This window comes from Aaosphaeria arxii, assembly GCF_010015735.1.
Source record: "Aaosphaeria arxii CBS 175.79 unplaced genomic scaffold BU24scaffold_16, whole genome shotgun sequence".
NCBI lineage: Eukaryota > Fungi > Ascomycota > Dothideomycetes > Pleosporales > Aaosphaeria > Aaosphaeria arxii.
In genome coordinates this window covers 282,962-308,603 of record NW_022983489.1, presented here as the reverse complement: position 1 = coordinate 308,603, position 25,642 = coordinate 282,962, and the positions used below count along the sequence as shown (strand labels likewise).

Here is a 25,642-nt window from a genome sequence, read left to right as displayed (position 1 = left end):
TTAGGGGAATCGACCTGAGCCAATGACGACGCTCTCGCCGCAAGACCGTCTTTCCTTTGCCGTTCGCCTTTCGCCTTTCGCCTATCAGAGTCTTTCCCATCCAGGGCACAGGCATTACTTTTTCCCTCACTCTCGCCCGCCCTCCTCCTTCCTTCTTCCTTCTTCCTCTTCTTCTCTCTTACAACACAAACTGTCCTTTGGACATTAACCCAACCCCCAATTCAACCACAACAACCACAGTTCAATCAACTACCAGATCGAACAATATCATCTGCTGCGCTCAGTCAGTGCAATATCAACCACCCTCCCTGTCCGACAGGCGAAAAAACAACCACCAAACCTTCAATCGGCGCCTCGACCTCTTAGAGGCCTTCGCTGTACCCCTTCTCTGTCTCTCAACCACCTGAGCCAGACTCGACCCTCAGTAGCCCAACCTACTGAACGAATACTCGGTCACCTCCTCTTTCCACTCCCCCCCCCCAAACCAGCGCTCCCCGACGCCTCGGCGTTCACTCCAATACAAACCATCAAGTTGGCGGGCCTCTACATCCACAAGTTTTCTTTCGTTCGCCCTCTTCTCGGCCCAAAGGCGTGGGTCTACGGAGGCGACTACAAGAAGCCTCCATAACTGGCCCTTCGGATCAGATCACGTTACCATTCTCTCGCTCATCTGTCGCTACGACGTCGTAATCCCTCCTTGTTCCCCGGTGTAGGACGCTGGAAGCAAGGCCTTCGGCACATATCCCCCCAAGGGCTGAGTATAGGGTGAGACCCCTATGCGAAGCCACCGTTCGCATTGAACTCACCAAGGAGGTGAGCGCTCACAAGCGACTCGCCGGCACAGGCACGCACTTGCTTAGCAAGAGGGCGTCAGTCGAACAACTGTAAAGAAAACCCAGAAAATAAATAGAGAAGAGGAAGAAAAAGAAAAGAAAAGAACAAAAGAAGAAGAGGAGAAAACAACAACCCTGGCTTAATCTACGGTACAGATCGCTACCGCCCGTCCTCCCGGAGTCACAAACTCATCGCCGCCTGAGTCGCCAACATGACCGATACTCCGAGGTCTGACAAGTCCCAGACGAGGTTCAGCACCCCGGTGTCTGACCTCGACGACCACCGGAACCAGCCGCAGTCCATGCCACGGATCGAGACCGCGGGATCTGGCGCTGGGTCTCGCAGGCCCACGTTCGGCAGCACCCAGGCTGTTCCCGAGCGGCCAATCCTGCTCACCCAAGTCAATGAGGCACTCGAGTCCCACGCCATCACCAGCCGCGATTTCGAGAATGCGATCGTGGACGATGACCACCTGTCTCCCGATCAGTACGCGCGACGAGGATCCGTCACGGCCAGTCCCATGGGCCGTCGCAGCACCTTTGTGCGCCCTCGCGACCCGGCCGTCGAGCGCCTGGCAAGGTCCCGAGCATCGTCCCGCTCTTCGCGATCCACCTCGCCGCCGAACTCTGTCGATGCCTTTGCGGGACCCCACCGCCGCGAGCGAGCCAACACGCTGGACAGCATTGCGCAACCGGATCTGGAGCTCGCCATCCATAGGACAATCTCCGGCCCGACCAAGAGGCGCCCCACGATCAGCGACGAGCGCCCTGAGATTGTTCGCGCCGACACGGTCTCGACCCACAGCTCTGCAGAGGAGGATGTGTGCTTCCCCGTGCAGGAGGACCCCGGCAAGACGACTCGGTTCGACTACGAGGAGCTGGAGGAGTTCATCGTGGAGAACCAGGAGAAGACGCCGATCGCGAACCCTCTCCGCCACAAGTCCAGCGTGACCTCGCAGCTGTCCCAGGCCAGGAAGATCTTTGGCGACCTCCGGCCCAAAGCCGACCATTCGAGCGTGCTGCGCATGGACCCTGACACTGCGACCATCAAGGAAGCCATTGAGCAGTCCTCGGACGAGAAGCTGGCCGACGGCTTCGGCACGCAGTACAACGAGAAGCAGGCCAGCGTGGCGGACGTGACGCTGCTCAACCGATGGACGTTCTTCTCCTCGGAGCTGGACGACACCATCCACGCGGCGGAGCTTGGTGGGCTCCTCATGCCCGGGGAGCGGTTCCGCGACCTGTTCGAGCTGCCCCAGGACGGCGGCGTCTGGTGGCTGGACATGGTCAACCCGACCGAGGAGGAGGTCTTTGCCATCTGCAAGGCGTTCGGCGTGCATCCCCTTACCCGCGAGGATATCATGATGCAGGAGCCGCGCGAGAAGGTCGAGCTCTTCCACCAGTACTACTTTGTCTGTTTCCGCTCGTTCTACCAGGACGACGACGACAAGGAGAACTACCTGGAGCCGGTCAACTTCTATGCCGTCGTCTTCAAGGAGGGCCTGTTGACCTTCACGTTCGTCGAGTCCCCGCACACGGCCAACGTGCGCAAGCGTATCGGACGACTCCGCGACTACATCAACCTGTCGTCGGACTGGATCTGCTACGCCCTGATTGACGACATCGTCGACGGCTTTGCGCCCGTGCTCCGCTCGATCGAGCACATCACCGACGCGATCGAGGACCAGGTGTTCACGGCCCGCATCGAGGACTCCCGCGAGATCCTCCGCGCCATCGGCGACTGCCGCAAGAAGGTGATGTCGCTGATTCGCCTGTTGGGCGGCAAGGCCGACGTCATCAAGGGGTTCGCGAAGCGGTGCAACGAGAACTACAACGTCGCGCCGCGGTACGAGGTCGGATTGTACCTCTCCGACATCCAGGACCACGTGGTGACGATGATGTCGAACCTGGGCCACTTCGAGAAGATGCTGTCGCGCTCGCACTCGAACTACCTGGCGCAGATCAACGTGGACCAGGTGATCCAGGGCACGCACTCCAACATCACGCTCGGCAAGGTCACCGTCATCGCGACCATCCTCGTGCCCCTCAACCTCATCTGCGGTCTCTTCGGCATGAACGTGCACGTCCCCGGCCAGGACGTCCCCGGCTACGGCTGGTTCTTCGGCATCCTGGGCACGATCGCTGCGTTCGTGACGTGCTGTCTCTGTGTCGCTAAGAAGATGAAGTACATCTGAACGAACGTCGATGCATCTTTGTCTTTCCCTTCCTTTCCTTATTGTCTTTGCTGTGTCTCATTGTTGTTCGCTCGATTGTTGATTGGTTCTCTTCCCCTTCCATGTCATATGTTTTGTTATGTTGTTGTCTTGCACCCTCATGCCTTCTAGCTAGTAGTAATAGTGATAGTCCAGTGGATGTACATATGTCTGTTCTATAGACACGTCTTCGTCTTCTTTTTCTAGCCTAATCTACGAAAATAGGGAGTAATGAGAGTAGAAAAAATAAAAAGTATGTTGAGAAAATGGAGAGATTGAATGAGGAGTGATGTGTTGTGGTGACGAGTCCCCTCTGCTGAGTGTGTGAGTGAGTGAGTGAGTGAGTGTGTGTGTGTGTGTGACTAGGGAGGGAACTGGGGGAACTTGGGAAGATGGGAAGATGGACTGTTTACGTGGTTGTTTATCATTGTGTTTGTGTTTGTGTGTTTGTGTATTTGTTTCTCTATCATCATCTCTACTATTGTGTCTCCTCCTATCCCTCCCTATACGTATACCACAACCCACCCAACTACACTCTTCCCATCTCAGATCTCCCCTCGTCCCCCCTTTCCCTTCTCATCTCTCAAATGTCAAATGTAAGAATCTCAAATCTCCGACGAGCGGGCACGACGGAAGTCTCCCTCTCTCTCTCTCTCTCTCTCTCTCTCTCTCTCTTTTGCCCATAGCTAACCTAACCCCCACCAACCCTCCATCCTTCCACGAAAACCCCAGTTTTCTCCGGCTCTGCCTGGCATCAAAGACATGAAAGAACCACCACAGGCGCTCGTGGGGGCGGGGCCCACTCAGGTAGCTGTACCGATGCCTATCCCCTCCCCTCCCCGTACAACTCTTCAAAGCTTGTCGTTGTTGGCTTTGTACTTTGTTTTGGTGGGTTTGTGGGAGGCGAAGACGAATTTTTTACTAAGTGCGTGTATAGGTAGCTAGCTAATCCCTTTTTTCTTTCTTTTGTGCGGGGAAGGGAGATGAGTTGATGGGAGGAATAGTATCACCCATACATTGGTGTAGTGCCAGCTTCATAATAAATACCGAGCTTAACCCACCTCTTCATTCCCCAAAGCCGTTATCGCAAGCGTCTTCTGTCGGGGCAGGGGGTTTAGGAGGTATTATAAAAGAAATATCTACTACATCTATCGGTTACTGTAATGTATTTATGTTGATATTTGTTTTTGTTTTCGGGTGAAGTACAGTGATGCCTTTTTGAAATTTGTTTTGAGGTTTTTGAGGGGGGGTTAGGGTGTGCGTGACTTGATATGTTGGGATGGAAAGGCTGGGAGTACCAGCTATTGTTACGATTCAAGGACGTCAAAATGTGAATGGATGGATGACTAGTTGCCATCAATCGACGACATTCCGTAAGTTTGATCCCCGGAAAGCCTTTTGTGCGAGGGAGTGGGGCCTGAAAGGGGGGTTTGTGCTGAAGGTTAGTTTATATGGTAGGGAGTATGCTTGGGGTTTTTTTTATGGGTGTTGGGAGCACTGCTCTGAGGGTATGCGCTTTTGGCTGCTTGTGTTTGAGAAGGACGGTGGAGAAATGCTGATTGATATATATGGTGCTGAGATGGAATATCACCTCAAGTGAAACAGAATCTAAAGTGGATTGAAATCTGATAAAAGTAGTAAGTATGGACAGAGAAGGTAAAGAATAACTACGCCATGCTTGAAATCAATCAAGAGTTTGTGTGATATGTATGTACAGAAAAGAAAAGAAGAGTCTCTAGATACAAATATTTACATGTCATAACTCCTCCACTCATTCTCTTTCTTCACCTACTCGTACCGCCTGGTCAATCGCACGCGGATATCCTCGACAGGCGATCTCGAAGCACCGGCGAATCCCATCTTAGGAATAACGAGCTCGTCGCCCTCAGCAGGAGCAATGTCCCACATAACCAGCAGACTGGACGAGAAAATCATGATCTCCTTCTCCGCAAAGTACCGTCCCTTGCACTTGTACATACCACCTCCAAACGTATGCAAATTCTTCATATTGACCCTGGGAGCACCATCCGGGCCCTCCTCGATGAACCTCTCCGGCTTGAACTTCTCGGGCTCAGCAAAGATCCGCTGATCCATCTGCATCGTACCGTTCGCGAGGACCAGCGTCGTGCCCGCGGGAATCGTATACGACTGCGGCTTCCTCTTCCCGAACATTGCAGCATCCGCCGCAGACTCCTTGAGCGTGAGGTCCTTGATCACCTGCCTGATACCCAGCCCAGACATGTTCATCCGCATCGTCTCATAGAACGCAGCCCTGAGCAGCGGACAGTGCTTCATGAGCCCATCGACATCGATATCGAGTTTCGGCAGACCGTCCGGCCCCTTTGCGCCCGACTTCGAGAGATGCACATACGGCGCGACCTCCTCGCGGATCCGCGCCAGCAACTCCGGCTTCGTGTGGATCTGCAGCAGCATCCAGAAGACGTTCTTGTTAGAATTCACGTTGACGCCCCAGAGGACGGAAGTGTCGTTTGTCTTCTGCAGCGTCTCGGACGCCTTCGCGTCGACCCACACCTTCACGCGGTCCTGCATGATCTGCGAGATGTCGTCGAGCGCGCCCCATTTGGCGTCGGGCTTCTCGCCGGACTGCTTGACGGCGACGGCCTCGTGCCACTCCTTCATGGCGACGGCGAGGCGGTTGCGCGCCGCGACGGCTTTGCGGCCGGCGGCGGTGACCTTCGCGAGCAGCGTCGTCACGATGTGGTGGACGCCCTCGTCGAAGTCCCACATGTCGGTCTGGAGATTCGGGTGGTTCTTGATGAGCGCTTTACCCCACAGCATGTCGATGACGATCTGCCCCATGTAGTGGACAGTGAGCTGGTAGAGATTCGCGTCGAACGAACCATCAGTGTTGAACTTGACCTTCCCGGCCTCCTCCCACAACTGCATCGGCTTCCCCTCCGCGTCGGGGGTCGCCCAGGGCGCGGACGTCACGAACCGCGCGGCCTCGACCTCGACGGTGCGGGCCGTCTTGCCGGTCGCCTCGTTGATGAAGTCCTCCTTGAGCATGAGGTTGAGCGCGTTGTGGTGGCCGTGGAACGCCTTGTGCTCGTCCCGCGTCGCGTAGTTGTCTTCGAACGTCGTCTTCATGAACCACTCGAGGATCTTCTGCTTGTTGAGCACGGTGCCGCGCTGCGCGAAGATCTGCTGGACCAGCGACGGCATGTTGACGACGTAGTAGATGGACGGGCCAAGCCGGTAGGAGAAGATGCCATCGCCGCTGAGGTCGCTGGACGTGGAGTTAGAATCTGATATCACGATTACAAGTTTGAAGGAGTGCTTTACCGGTCTTTCGAAATGGTGCCTTCAATGTCCCGGGCGAAGGAGATCGCAGACCCCACGAAGGGAACCCAGTACGCAATCCTGTTGGGGGTTTTCTTATCTGCCTCCGTGTTGTTCTGAGCGATTGTGCTCCGGAGGCCAGTGACGATTCTCGTGATGAGGCATGTTAGAACGAACGTGGAAACGAGGGAAATGAAGGGCGAGGCCACGACGGCCTGCGCATAAGGGTTCTCTTGAAATGAGCGGACGAGCCCCATGGTTATTTTTTTTGCAATTAGTCAATGTACAAGATTTTGTCTCTGTTGTGGAGAAAAGAAAAGAAATGAACCCAGCTGGACGGCCACGCGTATGAATGATATAACATTGAAACGGCAGATCAATCATTGTACATGTCCGTCCAGGGAGCCGTCAGGTCGAACGACTGTGGTCCATCGTCTGGGGCCCAGAACTATCACTTGATCTCCATAACTCGATGTGAGACACCAGGTTTCCAACGTCCGATTACCATAGCCTGGTCTTGAATGTTTCCAAACGGACTGTCCTTTGACCAGTGGCGCAGTCGCTCTCTCCACAAGCTAGTCCCTAACAGTCCCGACCAGTGTGAGAGTCCGCTGGCATGGAGACTCAGAATGCTGTGAGAAAACGACCCCTGTTCCGCTTTCGAACACGGGGCGGGATTCCGCCGGCCTGAGGGTCTTGGGAGGAGCGCGGCAGCGATGATGAGCGGAGGAGGGCAACCAGGCTGTCCCAGCGTACCCAATGCAGTCAAGTCAAGTCCCTACGACAGTTTTGCCCATGGCCGGCCTGTGGATGCGTATGCTGTCATCATGCAGGCCAGGGTCCGCTCAGGGCCTGTCCTGTCTGCTCGTCCTCCACTGGGTCATCATCATCGGACACGACAAAACAGTCGAGCCTGTTGGATGCCTCGTGCGCAACGTGCGCTGAAACATAGCTGGACTGAGATTGGGCCGGAGAGAGAGCGAGAGAGGTTACGAGGAGGAGCATGGAAAAGTGTGTGTGTACATGGCCAGCTAGCTAGTAGGGTAGGGCTAATAGGGACGGCGGGTGGGTGCGCGGGGAAGGTTTCCAAGTTCCAACCCTTCCGTACTGCTGCAGCTGCATGTACTTTTTTCTTCACTTGGGCATGTCTATAATTAAGTCATCACCTGTGTTGCGTTGCGGGAGCCTGTGCTGTGCTGTGCTGGCGCCCTACCCTACTACATACTACACTACAGACTACAGGCGGCGGCTCTGATTTGTTAATCACACTCGTTCGCTGAATGTAAGCCCAAGGTGGCAGGTGGGCAGGCTCGGAGTGCACGAGGGACGACGGGATTCGGGAATTAAACGATTTGACGGTTTTTCCCCTCGCTGTCTCTCTCCTCGCAAAAAGGGTGAAGACAGTTGGCAGAAATGATGTATATTTCATCATTATCCCTCGAAAGGTGGCCGTCAACAAACTTTCGTCGCATAACAATGACGCAGGAAAATTGGAGTCGGGTGGCACGGTATGTTATGTATGTACTGTGAAAAGTTGGTTGTCTTTGCTGTTGGGTCTGTTCGATTCCGTGGTATCCGCTGAGGCGACGAGGAAATCTTACCTAAGTAGCGAAAGAGTCGCTGTTGGAGGGACGTAAAATGCAGTAAAATGCAGGGTCCATACATCCACCTTCAAGGCTTCACCGCTGCTCCCAAGGTCCTATGTCCCCATGCGGTCGTGTAGGCGAAAAAGGCGTTTTTCGCTTAAGCCGAACCCGGTCTTGCCGTATACATAGTCGTGCTTTTGGTTAATGACATATCCAACGATCCTTGGACGACCATGCGCGTTGATCCCCGAGGCGAATAGAATTGGGCAATTGCCATCGCAGATTAGACAGACTGCTTCGTGCATACTGTTGCCCACGAGGACTATGCGAGTTGCGACTCTGCACTGCATATACGACCTCTACTGCGCTGTCAAAGCAGCGGGTAGACTATCCAGTTGCAGTATACAGTACATACGATTACGCTGCACATTGTGAATCGATCGTTGGCTCTGCATGGCAAGGATATCCCTCCCTTGCCTATTCATTCAGACGGGGACCAGGGGTTGCATCCATGTCAGGACCCTGAGAGTAAGCTCGAAAGACGGTGAACGTCAGTTCGTCACGTTACACAGCATGCTCGATCATCATGGGATTGTTCAAATTACCAGCTCTGTTGTAGAGAAATGCAGAAAACTATGCAGGCTATATGTGCGAAAATGCCGTCGTGTGGTATCGTAACTAACGAAATGAAAAGGATTATCCACCCGCAGCATCCTTCATGAAATAAGAACAGAAGAAGAGAAAGACCGCCTGATCCGGCAGGCATGCCCATCTAGTAGGCATACATTGCCGGCCCGGCTTTACCAATGAATGTGCCATGAAGCTTATCGAGGCTCCCGAAGTTCTGTGCTACTTCCAGATGCTTGTTGCATTCCGCCTGCACCTCCTCCCAAGACCAATGGGGATCCCGCTCCTTCTTGACATTTGCAACTCCATTCTCCAGACCTGATGCGCCTTCCGTCGTTGGCGGTGTGGGAAGCAGACCGCTCTCCAGCATGACCGACTCGGGCGAGCAAGTCTTGCGACCTTGCTTGAAGACGAATTTCGTGATCGCTGTGGCATAGATTCGATCTTGCTGATCGTCCACCTTCGCCTGCTGCTCGGAGGAAGTGGACTTCTTAGTGTTCTTCGGCCCAAGCAGGTATTCAGTCGGCTTGTTGGAGCCTGGCTTGGTGAAATGGCTGACCACATAGACCCACTTCTCATCCCAGCAGAGGACCCGGGAGGAGATCTCGTAGCGAGCAAAAGGAGCGATCGCCTTCTTGAAGATGCACGACGTGCCGCCCATGTTGAACATTTTCGGCTTCGGCGCGTCCTTGCCAGTCTTCAGAGGCCTAACGACATCCTTGAAGAGCGCGAGCATCAGCTCCGTGCGGTTCTCGTCCAGGTCGGTGAAGAAGGTGCTGTTGGATTTGTGTACGTTGTAGTCGATGTCAAGGAGTGGGGTGTATGAGGAAGTGACGACGGGTGCAAAGAGTGCCTCGCCTCCATGTTTGGCACTCTTTACTGTAAGCTTAGCGCGTCCAAATAGGAGATGCCGTGCAATTTGCTTGAAGAGTCGTCCCTGTTGGGAATTGTTAGTAAGACTACTCGATACAGTCGCGGTAGGGTAACATTACGTGCCACATGAAAAGAAGGCTTTTGGCATTGCTCAAAAGAGTAACTCCTACGAGCGCAGCGCCGATGACTGCTTGCACCGGTGTTAAGGAGATGGTAATACCCGAGCTGGCAATGGCTTCCATTGTTGTTGATTTGGGGTTCGGTGATGTAAATCGGGCAAATTTGGGAGAATAAGATAGATGGTGAAACGTTTAGTTTCGAGATGTCAAAATAGATCAATGTAAAGATATATTCTTTTGAGAGATATGAACAGTCGTGGAGAAAGTGTTTATTGTGAGTAACTGATGAGCTGGAATCAATTGCTAGAACTGAAGTCTACTATCTATATTCTTTTGATTCGAACGGTATACAATTGTATCAGACACGCTTCCGTCCGTATGAGCTCTAGACCTTTGGAACACAAGTCATCGTCATCTATTGACGGACTCAGCATCTGCACGCACGGCAAACGGCTATTGCCTGAGGAGTCCGCCTCAAAACGCAAGCAACGGATTTCCCATCAAATAGATTCGCATTTGCAATGATTCAGCTGCACGATTGGCAGACTAGAATCAGCGATCTCGATCTGTTATGTTACAGTGCCAAATCGGTAAATAGAGGCTACCATCAAGGTCTCAGGACGATACCTCACAATTCTCCGATGAAACATCGCATTGTTTGATGAATACGATATTGAAAAATAGCCGCGATCAGAGTCGGATACGGCGCGTGAAATGGGCGAAGTAGACCGTTTTGTGTCTAGGGTGTGCACTGCAGACGAGGTATAAACACGATGACGGAGTTCGGGGATGCACTCGTGGGACCAGTGGAGAGGCCGGGGAAACGGTGCTTGTGACACCGTACCGTACGCGGCCAACATCGCGCGGAGGCGGATAAAGTGAACAGTGGCCTGGCAAGAGGATTGTTTACGAGTCTTCTCAAGGCATCCTGGAGGGGGGATGGAGGGGTGGTGAGTACGAAGTGCATGGTTTAACGACATGCACCACGACCGCTTTGCCATTGACAACCGCGGACTCGTGCATGGAATTACGCAGCCAACGGCTGAAATGGAAGGGAGTAGGGATCATGGCCAAGGGCAAGGGTGGTGGTCGTAACAAGGATTGTCTGATCCTTGTATCTTGCATAAGCGAGATCGATCGCTGCGCATTAGCCCCGCATTAGCGTAACCTTAATGCAAGCCCGTGAGACACCCTGTTGTGCGCCACATCTTCTGGAAAAAGGCACAAACTGGGTTGCCTATTATATACCGAGATCGTCGAACTTGGCGAAGCTCTATTGCACCCGTCACGGTCACGACTATGGCCGCTACGGCCTGCTGATAGGCCATAGTATCATCCATCTTATCATTCGTCCGTCCCGTAAGGCCTTCTCAATTGCTTCAAACGAGATCGCCCATGTCTTACTTGTGATCCCAATCAGTACTACCAAGTGTATCAGCAGGGTCCTTGCCTCTACATTACAATCCCGGCTTCGGCTCACCAAACAGAACACAGCTTACACAGTACAGCCTTCCAGTTGTCTTTGGGCATTTGAGCGTTTAGCGCTGCCCCCGGGCCCTTGGACAACGGCTGCAGGCTCTATCCAAATTGGGTTATCCTCAACTTTCCATCCCCGGTGACTATCCACGCTCGCACACCCAACCTTGAGCACGCTTCCCCGCTGGTGTAGGCGCAGCTGGCTGCCAACCCATGCATGCACAGACGCATGGAAACTCGCTATGCATACGATACCAAACGGCAGCTTCTTGTCCGATTAAGCTCATTTCGATGTGCGTAGGTTTGACGCCTTACCCCAAAACGTAGTCGATCCATCTGGGGGACCCCTCTCGGGGACTTTGGCCGGCCATGTACAGGTCAAGTCGCGTAAGAGTAAGCCTCACCAAATGCGAACAAGTGCCGACGCTACGGAGCCTCCCTCTACGTTTATACGTCCTGCGTCCGCTCACGTTTCATGTCTTGCTTAACTGTGCAGTTCGAACGCAGCCTTCAACTTTCGTTCCTTCTCCGCCCAATACTTTCGCTTCAGATTTGAAACGTGACAAGGGTAGTACTAGTTACTTTGAAAAAGATCTGAGATCTATACAGAGTTTACACCACCGAGCGGACTTCTTCAGCTGTCCGCATCTCCGATACTTGAACTCGACATCCACTGTTCAGACCCATCGGACAGACGAGTGGAAACATCTTCGACGACATCAGCTTCTACACTTGCAATCCAATCTGATACCACAAACTTGACGGACATCAGCACAAGACACTGCCTAGCTATGGATGCCGACCGACGCCTTGTCAAAGCCCTGGAGGCTGCCAACGATGCTCTTCAGCACCTTTCGATGTCTCCAGACTTTGGATGTCTCGACTGCACGCATATCGATCGACTATTGGCCAGAGTTGTCGACTTGCCAACGGAGGGAAACCAGAGGAATAGCCGGAGAAACTTGCTCGTGATTCGACAGTGGATGATCACAGAAGGGCCTGGTGTGGTGTTGTTGGAGGTGCTAGGCCAGCTGTACTGGCGGTTGGGTGAACTTAACGGAAAGCAATTCGAGAAGTTCAAGGTTTCCCTCCAAACGCAACAGCCTTACCTATCTCTTATTCAAGATGCGACCGCCGTTTCATTAGTCGTGCAGCGGATAAGACATATCCAAAGATCGAAGTCAGATGCTTGTCAGGACTTCCTTTGCGAATTGTCCGATATTACTGGCATGAAGGGTTCGTTGCCAAAGACAATTCTCCGATTGGATCATGCACTAACTCAGGTAGTTGATACCCCCATAGCGGAAATGGATGCTCTGAGGGCTACTTCTAGCAGCCCTTTTGCGACTCCTTCCGTGCGGTCTGCTGACAGTGGGTCCTCAGCCGAGTCTGGCCTCGTGAGTCTGGTGAAATATGTACCAAATCCAGCAATGTGGGGAAGCGATATGGAGCAGCTCCTCATCGACTTTTATATCAACGGAATCTGCCCTGGTCGATCTCCCGCCACTACGTCCAATGCCTACCTTTCACTGCTGCAGACCGCCAACACTTGCCAAAGTACTCGGTTTGCCCTGCTGAGCTTAAGTGCATCATATATCGGAGAATATTTGCACTCCGAGAAGGAGCAATATCACCAAGCTGAGCTTTACTACTCCACTCAAGCTCTCCAAGCCCTTGCATGCCAGATCAGCAATGGCGAGAATTACGATGCTGCTCTCGCAACTAGCATGCTTCTCATGCACCACGACGCTGTCAACGACGATGATTCAAGCCTTTGCTGGTCATGCCATGCCAACATCTTCGACACCATCCCATCCGAGTTCTTCAACCATCACTCCGATGCTGCGCTTTTCATCCGAACCCAACTAGTTCTTGCACGGACTGCTCAAACTTCCTTCACGCTGCAAAGCACACGACTACATTCCCTGGAGACCGAGAACTGGTACGAGGGCATGCCAGCAACCGAGGCCCAAAAGATCTGTGGAATTCTTGGAATGTCGCCGCAGTTACTATTCCTGATCTCCTCCGTCACATCGCTTGCTTCGGATAGCCAAGGGCCTCTCAACTCGCAAAAGCACATGTACGCGCAACTTTTAGAAGGTCAGCTTACGAGCCTGAGGCAATGGACAATGGAGCTTCAGGGAGAGAGCCAGGAGGTGATCGTCGCGACCGCCGAAGCCTTCCGACTTGCAGCTCTCATCTACTTGCGGTGTCGCATCTATGGGTAAGCCGTTTCGCCGAAAATTCCATCTTGAGGATTGAAATTAATGATGATTCTAGATTCACTCGCTTCAACCCAGCCATTGTTGAGCTTAACGATGCTCTCAGCCACATCTTGCTCACCCTTCCTGTAAAGGGTAATCTCTACACCGCGATCTATCCCGTCTGGCCGCTTTTCGTCGCCGCTGTGACAGCCAACTCCGACAAGCGCGATCGCATCTACGCCCGCGTCGTCCCCATCCGCGAGGGTGACAAGAACACCCTTCCAGCGGTCCTCAAGCGCATCTCCGGTCTGCGCGTTTGGTTGGCAAAGCAAGATGCAACATTGCCACGCCGTGACGGGTGGTGGGAGGAGATGCTTCAACCGAGCAGCAGTACCACTGCTCTTCCCGCCAATCGATTGCTATGCCTTGGTTAGACCTCCCTTGCGACATGAACCGTCACGACTCTGCAGTGCAGATCGGTCCTCTATATATACGTTCGAATTCCTCACTATGGCCCTATACAACTGGCTTGTTCCTTCCGGATAAAAATATTCTGCGACCGATCTTTCTGCTACCAATTTCGAGGAGGATTTTCAGGTTCCCATCTCTAGCAGCTTTCCTATGTCACGGCAATTTCCGCTGTTATACCCTAGATTTCTATACTGCATCGAGGCATCACGAAACGACGGTAATTAACGGCCTTTTCTTACTTAATTATCGCATACCCAGCGTTCTCCTACCAGCGTTTTCTTTGTATATCATATTCATCACATATTTGGGTTTGGCGGATCTCCTTGGATTTTTTTCTCGCACGTCGATCAATCGCACGATAGATTGACGTTCCTCATGACATAGACTCTTATTATTATTATTGGTTACATTGGTGTTGGAACATTTATTGGCTTTGGAACTGTATATATTCTCCAGACTCGCTCGTACATATTACGAATTCACTATCAGAAAAAATGAAACTAAATACCTCACTCGCATTGTCGCGCAACTTGATCATCTCGTAATGTGGAATTCACCCAAGCATCTAGGCCTCTCAACACATGTTCGTCTGTCCGAATACGACGAAATAATTTGCGCGGGTACGGAGCACAGGGATGTATGGGGAAGGTAGCGTGGAAACTAGGGGGATGACGCAGCGTGGCAGCGCAGGCTTCGGGATCCAACTGTTTGAACGTTTGAATTTCCCGGCCACCGTAGAATCGACTATAATAATAAACCATCGCCTTTCAGATCGCGATCGAGATCTGGGGCAAGCCACGACGGCTGCCTTTACCGCCAAACCGATGAAACAATGCCATGGCCTTAACATCGATAATGTTCAACAAATACGTTTCCCGATGGTCCAAGTCACAACCGCACCCATCTCCTTCGGTCAGCAATAACCACATGGTTGTTCTATAGCCGACCTTATTCTCCCATCGATCGACCGATTTGCGATTCAAGATCACCTTTACTCTTTTATGCTAGTTACCGGCGCGGGAGATATGCGACCGCCTTCACACCGTCTGTCTCAAAACCCTACGGCTACAACCTGCAGGATCATCATCAGCTACAGCATCCACAGGGATCGCATAGTCGCATGTCAGGGACACTCATGTCAATTACATGTTCTCAGCGCTGCCTGTGCAGGTACCGCATCGCGTCGCGTTGCGTCGCGTTCTGATCCGGCCTGTTTCCGCCCTGTATGTATGCCTACCTGTCTTACGAGTAGTTCGGATGAGACGATGAAGGCCTAAAAGGAACAAATGAGAAATGCGAAGTACCACTTTCGGACACTGCTGATTGCGTTTTTGGAGTGATTCAAATGAGCATCTTGATTTCAAAGCTAGCGTAAGTATCAAAGCTTTCACTTTGGTAGTCATCAAAGTGCGAGAATGGTGTTTGTTCGAATACTGTACTGTGCAGCAACATGCAGCAGGTCTCAGTTGTGGCCAACGTGCGCGCGCCGCGCGCTCAGCTACGGCTACGTACCCTTGTTTGGGTTTTGTGGGTACTTGGTCGCGGTGTGAGATTGTGCGAGTGCGAATTTGATCGAGCGGTTTTAATCATTAAAATCTAGTATGCGTGATGTGGAGTAGTGGTGCTTGATCTGAAGCTCTTTGTTTGTATACATTCTGCGACGACTAAAGTGCGAATTCCCAGGGCATGAGAGGGGGTTTCGCGGGCTAACATATTCTTTGTGTGATTGGATGTTCGCAAGCTAGGAAACAGATCATCCCAGAACACTACTTCGGAAATGATTAACGAGTGCAGTATTTCGACCTTGTCGTCCTGCAGACTGATTTGCACAGTTGACAGCACACAGTACTCGGTGTGAAGCGCCATGCATATCCCGCGTTGAGAGATTATGCATTCTACGAAGGGGATTGTTGAGCGTCGTTTACGATTCGACCACTTCTCCACCAGCAGTCACGGCATATTGGAGGATAAGGCCTCCAGCCGCCTCAGCATTCTCAATCTGGCATTTCGGCATTGCAATCATGGGAGCGTAGGCCGTCCAATGTCGTGCGAGAGCAAAATGCCTCATCGGTTGGTTGGGGCCCCCATATAATAAGTCTTAGCGGTCGGGGCACGACATACTGAAGACGACTTTCCTGCCGTGATGATCTTATATCCAAGTGTACATTGAGAGTACATCCGTTATCGGATAATAGCGTCAAGCGGTGTGGAAAGCTAATATCACAGGTGAACGAGATGTGACCCAGGGAGGGAGAAGTTGTGGAACTTTGCGGGGATGGAGGGGGTGGGAGGGGCTGAAGGCTGAAGGATTGAAGATGACAGGTGCAGATTGCAGAATGCATAATGCAGGGAAAGGCGGGAACGGAGGACATGCCAAGTTACAAGGATAAAGATGACATGAACCAGGGAGTCAAAGCTGTGAAGGCAATTGGATGGAGATTTTATGGTGGCGCATCTTATCATTGAACATAGTGAATTTGTGTATGTATGGAGTAAATGTACAGTAAATAAAACATTATTCGAACCTCTCGACGAAACACCACGAGGCACTTATGCCTCTACTGCAACTGAAGTAGGAGCAGGAATCGGGTTGATGGTGACGGTAGCGGCTTTGATATCTTGCGTAGCATTGTAGCCAATGACTTGCTCCTCGATAAGAGGTTCCTCAGCCTTGAGTTCCTCAGCCTTGGGCTCTTCAGGAAGCAGCAAGTCCTTTTCCTGAAGAGTGTATGTCCAACCAAACTCATCTTTAACGTTTCCTCGCATGATATTCCTCATCGCGCTGGCAAGCCTCTGGGTACACTCGCCAGCTTTCTCGCCATATACGAACTTCTCATCCGTGGATGGACGGGAAAGCGACCTGATCGGAAGCAAGGAAGCAGCAGTACCGACAGCGATGACCTCGTCAAAGAACTTGCACTCACTCCATGGGACTTCGCGCTTCTCAACGGCCCAGCCGAAAGACTTGGCCAGAGTAAGGCAAGAATCAGAAGTGATGCTTTGAATGACAGTCTTGCTGTCAGGAATGACGACCGTGACACTGTCGCCGTTCTTCTTGATGCCGATGAAACCAGATGTGGAGAACTCTTCAACACATGTGCGAGTCTGGGCGTCCAAGTGAAGAGTGACATGGTAACCTTGCTGAGCAGCCTTCTGCGTGTGACGGATGACAGGAGCGTAGTTGCCACCGACCTTTGCGCCGCCAGTGCCGCGTGGGGCAGCACGGTCAAAGTCCTCGATTACGCATGCGGGAAGAGGCTGCACTCCGTGGTATGCACTCGCGGGCTGTACATAGATGGCGAAAGTGTACTCAGTAGGAGCACTCAGAGCAAGATGACCATTTGAGCCGAAAACAAGGGGTCGGATGTATAGCAGAGCTTCAGTGCTGTGAGGTGCGACGAACTCTGCATTGCGGGCGACTGCGTACTTGACGCACTTGAGGAAGTGCTCTTGGGGTACCTCGGGAATAGAAACGTAGCTTGAGGATATGGCGAGGCGGTCCGCGTGTGCAACGGGTCGGTACAAAAGGATGTTGCCATCGGGTCCACGATGAGCCTTCAGTCCTTCATAGGCTTGTTGTCCGTAGTTCAAGGCGGGTGCAAGACCGTGAATCTTGATATGAGGATCTTCGACGAATCTGGGCTCGGTCCACTCTCCTGTCAAAACACTGTAGGTGGATTCAACGTGGCCATTCACTGATCTAATGTTAGAATGTAGATCAATATGAGGTTTTCAATGCATAGTATACCATTGTCCTTGACGGTTAAGCCAAGGTTTGCCCATTCCATGGACTCACTAGGCGCGGGGGGAAAGACCATCTTGAAAGGATAGGTATAATGGAAAGGTATCAGGATAAACTTTAATTATTGGCTGTTTTGATAATAGATAGAAATCACTGGTTAAATGAGAAGACTGAGCAGCAGAGAGGCAGTACATAAACAAATTTTAAAACGAAAAGCAACAGTCCATCTCAAACAGCCAATGTTCTAGGCGCGGAGACGACGGAAACGTTACGATATCTAAAACATACCAGAGCTTTTCAAGTCGTTGGTACTGTTCATCAGATCGCAAGAGTCCGTCGTGAAACCACATCGATCGTCCCCAGAAACTTTTCACTACATACACCAGCCCTAGAATTCGCCCAGTGGTACTCAGCTGATAGTCCGCTGGTCAATTGTACCGACCGGCCGGCCAACCGAGCTTCTGCAGAAGCTTTTCCGCTCTCACTTCCTACCAATCTGCAATGTCGTTGTAGTACTTAGATATTCACAGCCACATCTCCGCCGACATGGGTTCGCACAGGGTACAACCCCGACTCCGCCAGACGCGCGACTACTGCTGGGATGCCCTGCATTCAGAATGCACACGTCAGAAATAGAAGCGTACATAATTAGATGGGTCGGGGTTCCAAAAAGAGTCGGTGTGTCTGTCACAAAACATTGAAACGTTGCCTGCGGGGTTGGGACGCCATGGCTGAGTGTTAAGGGTGTGGTCGGGCATCCCAATCGGGTAATGATTGTGTCAGCATGATCACGTGATCAAGAGCACTCGAAGTTCTTGAGGGTTCATATTGTGACAAACCGTTCTTGTTCTTTGAAGTATCATTTCCATGCTTTCGTGATTCTAAATAGACTGTGAGTAGTCTTCGAAGAAGGGTGAGAATCCTACATGAAGGTGGAATACGTCCACTGCCTTCTTTTGACACCGACAGTGATCCTGACACGTACCAGTCATGGCTTAGTCGCAGATGAGTGGGTTTCTCCAAAAGCAGATCTTCATGATTTGTATTTGTCTCGAGATTTGTGTACGTGGATGTGACTCATGAGTAAGTCTTTCGCAGTCACAAAAGATCTCAATCCTGGTTGACTGGTTGGGCTATATCTCAGGATAAATCTGCCTACACTTTCGCGTCTTACCCGAGATCGTCACATCGGGACTCGGTCTATTGACATATAGCAAATCACCGATCTGATAACTTGGAGGAGTCATAATAAACAAGTATACGCACCAGGAGATCAAGCGATGTTGGCCGGCATTTCGTGTATGTGAACAGCTTCGCATGACGGATCTCTGAAGGTGTGTTCATATTGCACAAACCATGACTGCATCGTTTATGCGAGAAATGCGACCCTAGAATCGACATGGGATGATATGTGAAGGTGCTTGAATTGGATAGAGTGGACCACTTGGAGGGTGCTAGGCGCCGACTGGATATGACAGTAAAGCATCCAATGAGGCGACCATGGCCATAAGCAACGCCTATCAATTCTGCCACAGTCTACATCGCTGATAGGATTACACCTCTATTCAATCAGAATATTGCATTACAAGAACGTTTAACAGTGATAGGACAAAAGAGCTTGATTTCGACTTCAATCTCTTTATGTTGCCTAGTATTGTGATTAAAAACTGAAACTAAAGGCAAGCGTGCGGTAGCAACAGACGTAAGTACAATCTCAACATAATCACAACGAGTATCATAAACGCAAAGCTATATTCACTTCCAAACACATGACCTATGCTTGAATACAGGTTGAATATTGGTCGCTCGAATTGCAATCAGCAGACCGAGAGGGTCGCAGTCTACCAATTTATCGTGGCACCCGCGGGCCAGAAAGAAGATCTGCTACAATGGGATGAAGTGGGATACTTGCCATGGAAGAAAGTGACGATCAATATCACCGAGAGTAGATACTCATGAGAGAGAAAATTGATTGAATTCGTGATAGGACTGTGATGCGTATTTAAATGAATCTGCATCGTGACCGAAATTACTGGAAGCCCCGTTGTAGCCATACGAAGTTTTTCGTTGTAGAAGACCTAGTACACATAGCGGAAACTCTTGATTTCCTTGTCGGTTCTGTCCAACATACCGGCATCCATGTCCTCTTCAGCCATACCATCAGATGCCTGTCCGTCCCGTCGTTTGTTTTCCCAGACGAGGTAGAATCTCAAAATGAAGCAGGCAACAATACCGATACCGAAGCAAATCAACATGGAAAGGAATCCAGTTGAGTAGCCAGGTGCTTCAGTCTCGATGAAAAGCTGAGGGCCGATGATATTTCCGGCGCAGTACGCGATGAAGATCTAGACGAATCGTAAGGATGTGAACAGAAACCTCTAAACGACAATAAGTCTAGCTTACCATAGCATTGACGGTAGTCTTCTTGGTGAACCCCGCAACATTACCACTGGACATGCTCAAAATCATGGGAAAGTTCGCAGAGTATCCTATCGCAAGACAGTATCCCATGAATCGCGCCCAGATGAGTTCTTTATGGACCTCCCGAATCATTGCCGCACCAGTAAGGGCGATGGCGAGATTCCAGGCCATGAAGTATGTTCGTGAATTCTTCAGATAGGTACTTCCCACTGTGCAAATCGCGACGAAAACGAACTGGAAGACATAGGCGATGATCTGTACGAGAAGGGTGTTGAGCGTAGTGAAGCCAAAGCCTTTGATGATTATTGATCCAAACTGTAGCACGTTCCGTTAGCTCCGACACGGGCTAAGTGACGTTGGGAGACTTACACCATGAATACCACCATTAGCGATCTGTGACGTGATCTGAATGATGAAGAGAAGCCAAACTTTGATGTCGAGGAAAGCTTCAAAAGATTGCTTCCATTTCCACTCATCACTCTTAATGCCGGTCATGTTCTCCCTGACACGCTCGATTGCCTTGACCCGATCTTCCTCATTCAGGAATCGAGCGTTGGAAGGCGTGTCGGGAAGGAAGAAGTACACAACAGCGGACCATATAACGGTGCACGCTCCGAAGATGAGGAATACAGCCTGTCATTCTTTAGCGAGCGACAACAGTTGGTTACCAGAGATCATACCTTCCATGGCGCAATAGTATTAATATGACCAACGCCATATCCGACGAGACCACCAAACACTCCCGCGGTTGTGTTTCCTAGATACCATGCTCCATGACGAAGCGGTTGTTCGGATCGCTTATACCACATGGCGACTATGACAGTCAAACCCGGGCCGATTGCACTCTCTGAGGCTCCGAGGAAGAATCGATTTGCTAGAAGACCGCCAGAATTAGAGCAAGTGGAAGTCAACATCAAGATTGCACCCCAGACGAATCTGCAATTGAATCAGCGCCGCGCAAAGTGTCTCAAGCAATTCGTGTCATACATAGAACCCGCGATCAACCTGCCAACAGGAAGACGAACTAAAAGCCATCCCATCGGATAAGATGCAACCAAATAGCCGAAGTAATAGATGCTGTTGGCCCAAGAGTATTCTAATCCCGTAACGTGCAGGTCTTTTCTGAGAGAAAGAATTGCCGTAAAGCCGAGTGCGGACTTATCCAAGAATTGAAATAGATATGAGACTGCCATAACAGGCAGCAAACTATGAGGCAATGTCAGATATACTGATTTTCGAAGCAAAGGTCTTGGAGGAAGTACTTCATGTCGATCTGTCGGAGAATCCTGCGATCATCTGACGGAGACAACTGGCCCTGCGAATGTCCAAAGTCATCAATGTCTTGGGCAAATCCATTCTTGATGGATGCATCGTCTTTGGCAGGACTCATTGTTTTCTCGTCAACGATCGCCATTGTGTCAACGGTTCCAATAGGGAGGAAGGTAGTTTTGTGAATGAGCTTGAGAGGGACAAGAAGATCAAGTCTGTTCTTAAATAAATCATGACCCAAGCTCGTTATCTCCTCCTTACGGAAGTATGGTATGACAATCAAACATATCTCAGGGTGTGCATACAGTCTGCACAATCAATGTGTGGGGTAAGATACCGACTGAGAGAGCCGACTATCTGGAGGCATGTCTAGCGTTAGATAGCCCTCACGTGGTGTGAAGATAGCCGACGCTGGAGCGCTTGTGCACGTTGATCCTGCTAGTGAAAGCTAATGCCATTCACGAGTAATCGGCCCGATTAACGGCACCAATTATCCTAGAACGAAGCGTTCCATGCTGCGAAGTTGCTCCTGTAGGTTGACGCGCTTCCCCAGCCGTTCTTGCATGGGGATGATTTTGAGGAGGAACCAATGAGCCCTTTGATAATTGCTTCCATACTTGCTAATGGCTGCAAAGCGAGCGAGTATCCATTCCCGGTGGAGCAGATCGTTGGTCTCCAGGGCGGCGATGAACAGTGGCCACGCGACCCTGGTCATCGCAATGTCCCCATCGTGCTTGAAGCTTTGGAAAGCCAGGTTCATAATCTCTCGTAGTGCATGCTGTTGGCGGTCGTCTAGAGGCTGATCGAACTTTGTCAGGCGCATGAAGTCAAGCACTGCTGCATAGTACATTGGCACTATCGCCCTGATATTGGCGACTAAGCGATGGCGGTTATCAGTGTGCGGAGAAAGGCAGCTCGCGACCTCTAGTGATTCGGTAGCAAGATAGCCGACCTCCTCGATAGCAGATTCTAGCTTACGCGCCTCGCCAGTCGCTCTGGCTGCATCCGTTTGGTAGAGAGATGCGAGACGGGCGGTCATGAAACGTAGTTGTGAACATTGGCCCAGGATTGTGTAGATGTTGCGATTCTCAACATCGTCTAAGAGCTCAGACTGAGGGTAAGCGTCACCCCAGTGTAAACGATACAGGGGATTGGAGAACCGATGAAAGCGGGAGAGTGCTTCCATCTCCGAAATATCTTGCATAGCGCCATAGCCAAACTTGTTTTCAAGCAGGGTACTCGTGATTTGACCACCAATTCCTGTAGATGAAGCCGAGGCGTCCAGCAAAAAGAGCCATATCAATATACGTGCTGAATAGATTGACAGCGTCATGCTAGAATTAGCCGAGGAGCTCTTCGTGAATACAGTCCCCTTATCGTTTGACTTAAAGTTCTTTGGGACAGGCGGAAGCAATGCTTTTACATGGTGTTGTAAAAGGGACGAGGCTCCGGTAAGGTGATTAACATAAGCATCGCATCCGGCATCTCCAAATTGTTGCTCATATAGAAGCATCAACCAGATGACTGTCAGGATGGCGTCAAGGTCTCGTGTGTTGTTCTCAGGCGCAATGGCAGATGCCATCAACCTCAGAGCAGATGCGTAATGCCGGATGGGATCTCTCTTTGGACTCTGATCTGGATTCACTCGGCACAAATCCATTTCCCTCTGGCCTATAGCAATGACCATGTGCATGACCATAGGATCTCTTTGTGCAACATCGAACATAATGGAAAAAAGACCGAAATCAGGAGTCTTGGTATGATGCGTTTTTGCTGTGGCGGTTCGGAAGTAGTGAATGGCCTCATGATCCTGACTTAGTAGCGTGACGGAGCTAGCACTCGTATCTGGAGCTGGGATCCGTATGAGAGTTAACGAATGGTTCTCTGTGGGGGATGTCGTTCGCTCGCGCTGAAGGAGTTGGCTGGATACAAGGGCATCAGGGTCGTTTGCCAGCTCTTTCGCCCTTCTTCGTTCTGCAACCGACGGTCGTTGGGTATAGTCGCAAGCAATCTTCAGACGGGAGCATCTTCCGCATACGGGACGCTGCTCATCGCAACGCTTCTTGACCTGTGGACTTCGACATGTCCAACACCCTTGTCGCGACCGGCGGAATATGCGCCCTGTGGTGCGCAGTTGTTGATCATCTGAGCCAGATTGAGATTGAGGGGAAGCCTGAGGAGACATTTCGGGTCGGTTCTTTTGACAAACTGTGGTGGAGAAGTTGGCGACAATGTTTTGGCGACAGTGGAGCCAGACGTCCGACTTAAGCGTCACGGTTGCTTATCACAACGAGAGACGGACGCTTGCGAAGTATGGGGTAGGCTGATGTTGGCCAATGGTTGGATAACATACCCGTCTATTCGGTGGAGACCGTTAAACTAGGGTGGCAAGATAGCCGACGCGCAAACCAGAATAGCCGCTCCCGTTACTCAATCGAATAATGTTTTCACCAGTTACACCGTATGTGTGTCAAAGTAATGTAGATAGGAAACCTAGCTGAAATTCACGCGTTCCACGACTGATATTACAATGCACATCTCAGCCCCGCAAGCTTAAAAGATATTTATTCATCATTGTCCTTTGATATTCAATTGATTCCAATCTTCTGCTTTCATCAAAGCTGTATCATTGCTCATTCTTTCTTTCAACCACTATGGTCAACTTGAAGCCAGACGAGTCTCTAGGAGAGGAGAGCCGTCCCCTTGGGGGCGTCACTCCCAAGTCCGAATCAAATGAGTCGTTAAAACCAGTGCTGGACGATGCTCGGTCCACAGTGGGAAGCACAATCGACCGTCTGGATTCGGAACTCCATGACATCAACAAGAAGATACACTCTCATCCCGAGACGGCATACCAAGAACACTATGCCCATGAGACCATAACAGCCTTGCTTGAGCAGAAAGGATACAACGTTAAGCGACATACTTATGGGCTCGATACCAGCTTTGAGGCCGAATATGGTCAAGGAGGTCGCCTAATCGTGGTCTGCTGCGAGTACGATGCTCTTCCCCAGATTGGGCATGCATGCGGACATAACTTGATTGCCACGTCTTCAATCGCAACCTTCTTCGCCATCGCAGAGAGCCTCAAAACCCACAAAATCGCTGGACGTGTGCGGATTCTTGGAACACCTGCCGAAGAGGGAGGAGGCGGAAAAGCGAAGTTGATCGACGCCGGAGCTTTCTCGGACGATATTGCTGCAGCCATCATGGCGCATCCCGTATCTGATCGACAAGTACTAAAAGTTCCTGGAAGTTATACTGGACTTGCTGGTTTTCGCTTGATTGCTTCTCACAAGTTTCGCACTGAGTTCCGAGGAAAGCCTGCACATGCTGCCGGAGAGCCCTGGAATGGCGTGAATGCACTTGATGCTGCTGTTGCTGCCTACACCAACGTTGCGTTGCTGAGACAGCAAATGGAACCAGATGAGAGAGTCCACGGCGTGATCGAGCAAGGAGGAACAGTTCCCAATGTCATCACAGAATACACCAAGATGAACTGGAATGTGAGAAGTCCAACTGCCGAAAGAGCCGACAATTTGTTGAAGCGAGTAGAAGCTTGCTTGGAGGCTGCAGCAACTTCCACTGGGTGCAAATTGAATTATATCAAGTAAGATCTTGTCAGTTAATGCAGATTTACTTGATGGATACTAAAAAACTACAGATCCCCAACGTACCTTAATCTTCGTTCGAATCAGACACTATGCGAAAGTTACGCCAAACACATGGACGCTTTCGGCTCAAAGGTCTTGGTGAACCAAGAGAAGCCGATGAACGCGTCGACCGACATGGGAAACGTATCGCACAAAGTCCCTTCATTTCACGGCGCGTTTATCATTCCTGCAGAGCGCGACGTAGCAGCCCATAATCCAGGCTTCGCAGCTGCAGCAGGTACAGACGAAGCCCATGCAGCTGCGTTGAAGTGCGCGAAAGGAATGGCTATGATGGGCCTCCAGGTCATACTGGATGATGAGACCGCAGCAGGAGCGAAGACTGATTTCGAAAAGCCGGACGATGAATAGGCGCTAACAAGGTTGGAGTTGTAAAAAATTGATGGATGATTCCAACGAGGCTGAAAATTCAGCTATCAAGCTGACGACAGCGATACTGTTTGTCGCCTTGAAGTTGCACTTACAAATGCATTACGAATGTTACGCTGCTGATGCTTATGCTCAAGGCGCGGAATTTTGTTTTATCTATTTCGTCAAATAGTTGCCCTTATCAGTATAAGCAAACGGTAATTATCGACCCGACACGAAGAAGATTATGGCTGGTGGTTATGGCTGACGGTGAAGATGATGGCTCGTGGTATGATGTCTCCCTCGATGCGTGCATGCGGGGTTGGTTTTGTGGCGCGCAAACGGCCGAGGTGAGGTTCTTTCCAACACGAATGGAACCATTATTATGGGCTGCTCAAAATGAGCAGCTGAAAGACACCAGGAATGACACTTCTGTGTAGAATTGTATATAAAGAGCACAATTGCTTCATAGTCTATCAAAAACACACT

The 25,642-nt window shown here is 50.9% G+C and overlaps 8 protein-coding genes across 8 annotated transcripts; 3 read left to right on the top strand and 5 right to left on the bottom strand.

Moving 5' to 3' along the window:
• The first annotated feature begins 580 nt into the window (after positions 1-580).
• On the top strand, positions 581-3,237 carry BU24DRAFT_92111 (cora-domain-containing protein). The gene has a single exon (XM_033534808.1). The coding sequence runs from the start codon at positions 1,046-1,048 to the stop codon at positions 3,026-3,028; it is 1,983 nt and encodes a 660-aa protein (XP_033377170.1). The 5' UTR covers positions 581-1,045; the 3' UTR covers positions 3,029-3,237.
• Positions 3,238-4,618: 1,381 nt separating this feature from the next.
• Positions 4,619-6,832, bottom strand: BU24DRAFT_92252 (cytochrome P450). The gene is made up of 2 exons (XM_033534809.1): positions 6,350-6,832; positions 4,619-6,293 (listed from the first exon to the last, which is right to left on the bottom strand). The coding sequence occupies exons 1-2, from the start codon at positions 6,601-6,603 to the stop codon at positions 4,835-4,837; spliced, it is 1,713 nt and encodes a 570-aa protein (XP_033377169.1). The 5' UTR covers positions 6,604-6,832; the 3' UTR covers positions 4,619-4,834.
• Positions 6,833-8,704: 1,872 nt separating this feature from the next.
• On the bottom strand, positions 8,705-9,674 carry BU24DRAFT_415567 (uncharacterized protein; the record flags this gene model as incomplete). Its single annotated transcript, XM_033526304.1, has 2 exons — positions 8,705-9,496; positions 9,603-9,674. The coding sequence occupies 2 exons, from the start codon at positions 9,672-9,674 to the stop codon at positions 8,705-8,707; spliced, it is 864 nt and encodes a 287-aa protein (XP_033377168.1).
• Positions 9,675-11,818: 2,144 nt separating this feature from the next.
• BU24DRAFT_359471 (uncharacterized protein) lies at positions 11,819-13,665 on the top strand (the record flags this gene model as incomplete). The annotated part of the gene is made up of 3 exons (XM_033524043.1): positions 11,819-12,263; positions 12,315-13,251; positions 13,308-13,665. 3 exons carry the CDS (start codon positions 11,819-11,821, stop codon positions 13,663-13,665), a joined length of 1,740 nt encoding a protein of 579 aa, XP_033377167.1.
• Positions 13,666-16,252: 2,587 nt separating this feature from the next.
• BU24DRAFT_402639 (branched-chain amino acid aminotransferase II) lies at positions 16,253-17,520 on the bottom strand (the record flags this gene model as incomplete). Its single annotated transcript, XM_033525536.1, has 2 exons — positions 16,253-17,397; positions 17,451-17,520. 2 exons carry the CDS (start codon positions 17,518-17,520, stop codon positions 16,253-16,255), a joined length of 1,215 nt encoding a protein of 404 aa, XP_033377166.1.
• Positions 17,521-19,522: 2,002 nt separating this feature from the next.
• On the bottom strand, positions 19,523-21,255 carry BU24DRAFT_359756 (major facilitator superfamily transporter; the record flags this gene model as incomplete). The annotated part of the gene is made up of 6 exons (XM_033524061.1): positions 19,523-19,789; positions 19,848-20,180; positions 20,235-20,498; positions 20,546-20,801; positions 20,853-21,071; positions 21,128-21,255. 6 exons carry the CDS (start codon positions 21,253-21,255, stop codon positions 19,523-19,525), a joined length of 1,467 nt encoding a protein of 488 aa, XP_033377165.1.
• Positions 21,256-21,341: 86 nt separating this feature from the next.
• Positions 21,342-23,430, bottom strand: BU24DRAFT_92033 (uncharacterized protein). The gene has a single exon (XM_033534806.1). The coding sequence runs from the start codon at positions 23,317-23,319 to the stop codon at positions 21,625-21,627; it is 1,695 nt and encodes a 564-aa protein (XP_033377164.1). The 5' UTR covers positions 23,320-23,430; the 3' UTR covers positions 21,342-21,624.
• A 310-nt stretch (positions 23,431-23,740) lies between these two features.
• Positions 23,741-25,386, top strand: BU24DRAFT_402633 (uncharacterized protein). Its single transcript, XM_033525535.1, has 2 exons — positions 23,741-24,744; positions 24,799-25,386. Exons 1-2 carry the CDS (start codon positions 23,789-23,791, stop codon positions 25,154-25,156), a joined length of 1,314 nt encoding a protein of 437 aa, XP_033377163.1. The 5' UTR covers positions 23,741-23,788; the 3' UTR covers positions 25,157-25,386.
• Positions 25,387-25,642: the final 256 nt, after the last annotated feature.

What these genes read in the sequence shown, in the direction of transcription:
- BU24DRAFT_92111 (XM_033534808.1), top strand. Translation starts at nt 1,046, where the DNA reads ATGACCGATACTCCGAGGTCTGACAAGTCCCAGACGAGGTTCAGCACC.
- BU24DRAFT_92252 (XM_033534809.1), bottom strand. Translation starts at nt 6,603, where the DNA reads ATGGGGCTCGTCCGCTCATTTCAAGAGAACCCTTATGCGCAGGCCGTC. An exon ending in GGCACCATTTCGAAAGACCG is followed by an intron (nt 6,294 to 6,349) that starts GTAAAGCACTCC and finishes CTCCACGTCCAG; the next exon opens with CGACCTCAGCGGCGATGGCA.
- BU24DRAFT_92033 (XM_033534806.1), bottom strand. Translation starts at nt 23,319, where the DNA reads ATGTCTCCTCAGGCTTCCCCTCAATCTCAATCTGGCTCAGATGATCAA.
- BU24DRAFT_402633 (XM_033525535.1), top strand. Translation starts at nt 23,789, where the DNA reads ATGGTCAACTTGAAGCCAGACGAGTCTCTAGGAGAGGAGAGCCGTCCC. An exon ending in TGCAAATTGAATTATATCAA is followed by an intron (nt 24,745 to 24,798) that starts GTAAGATCTTGT and finishes AAAAAACTACAG; the next exon opens with ATCCCCAACGTACCTTAATC.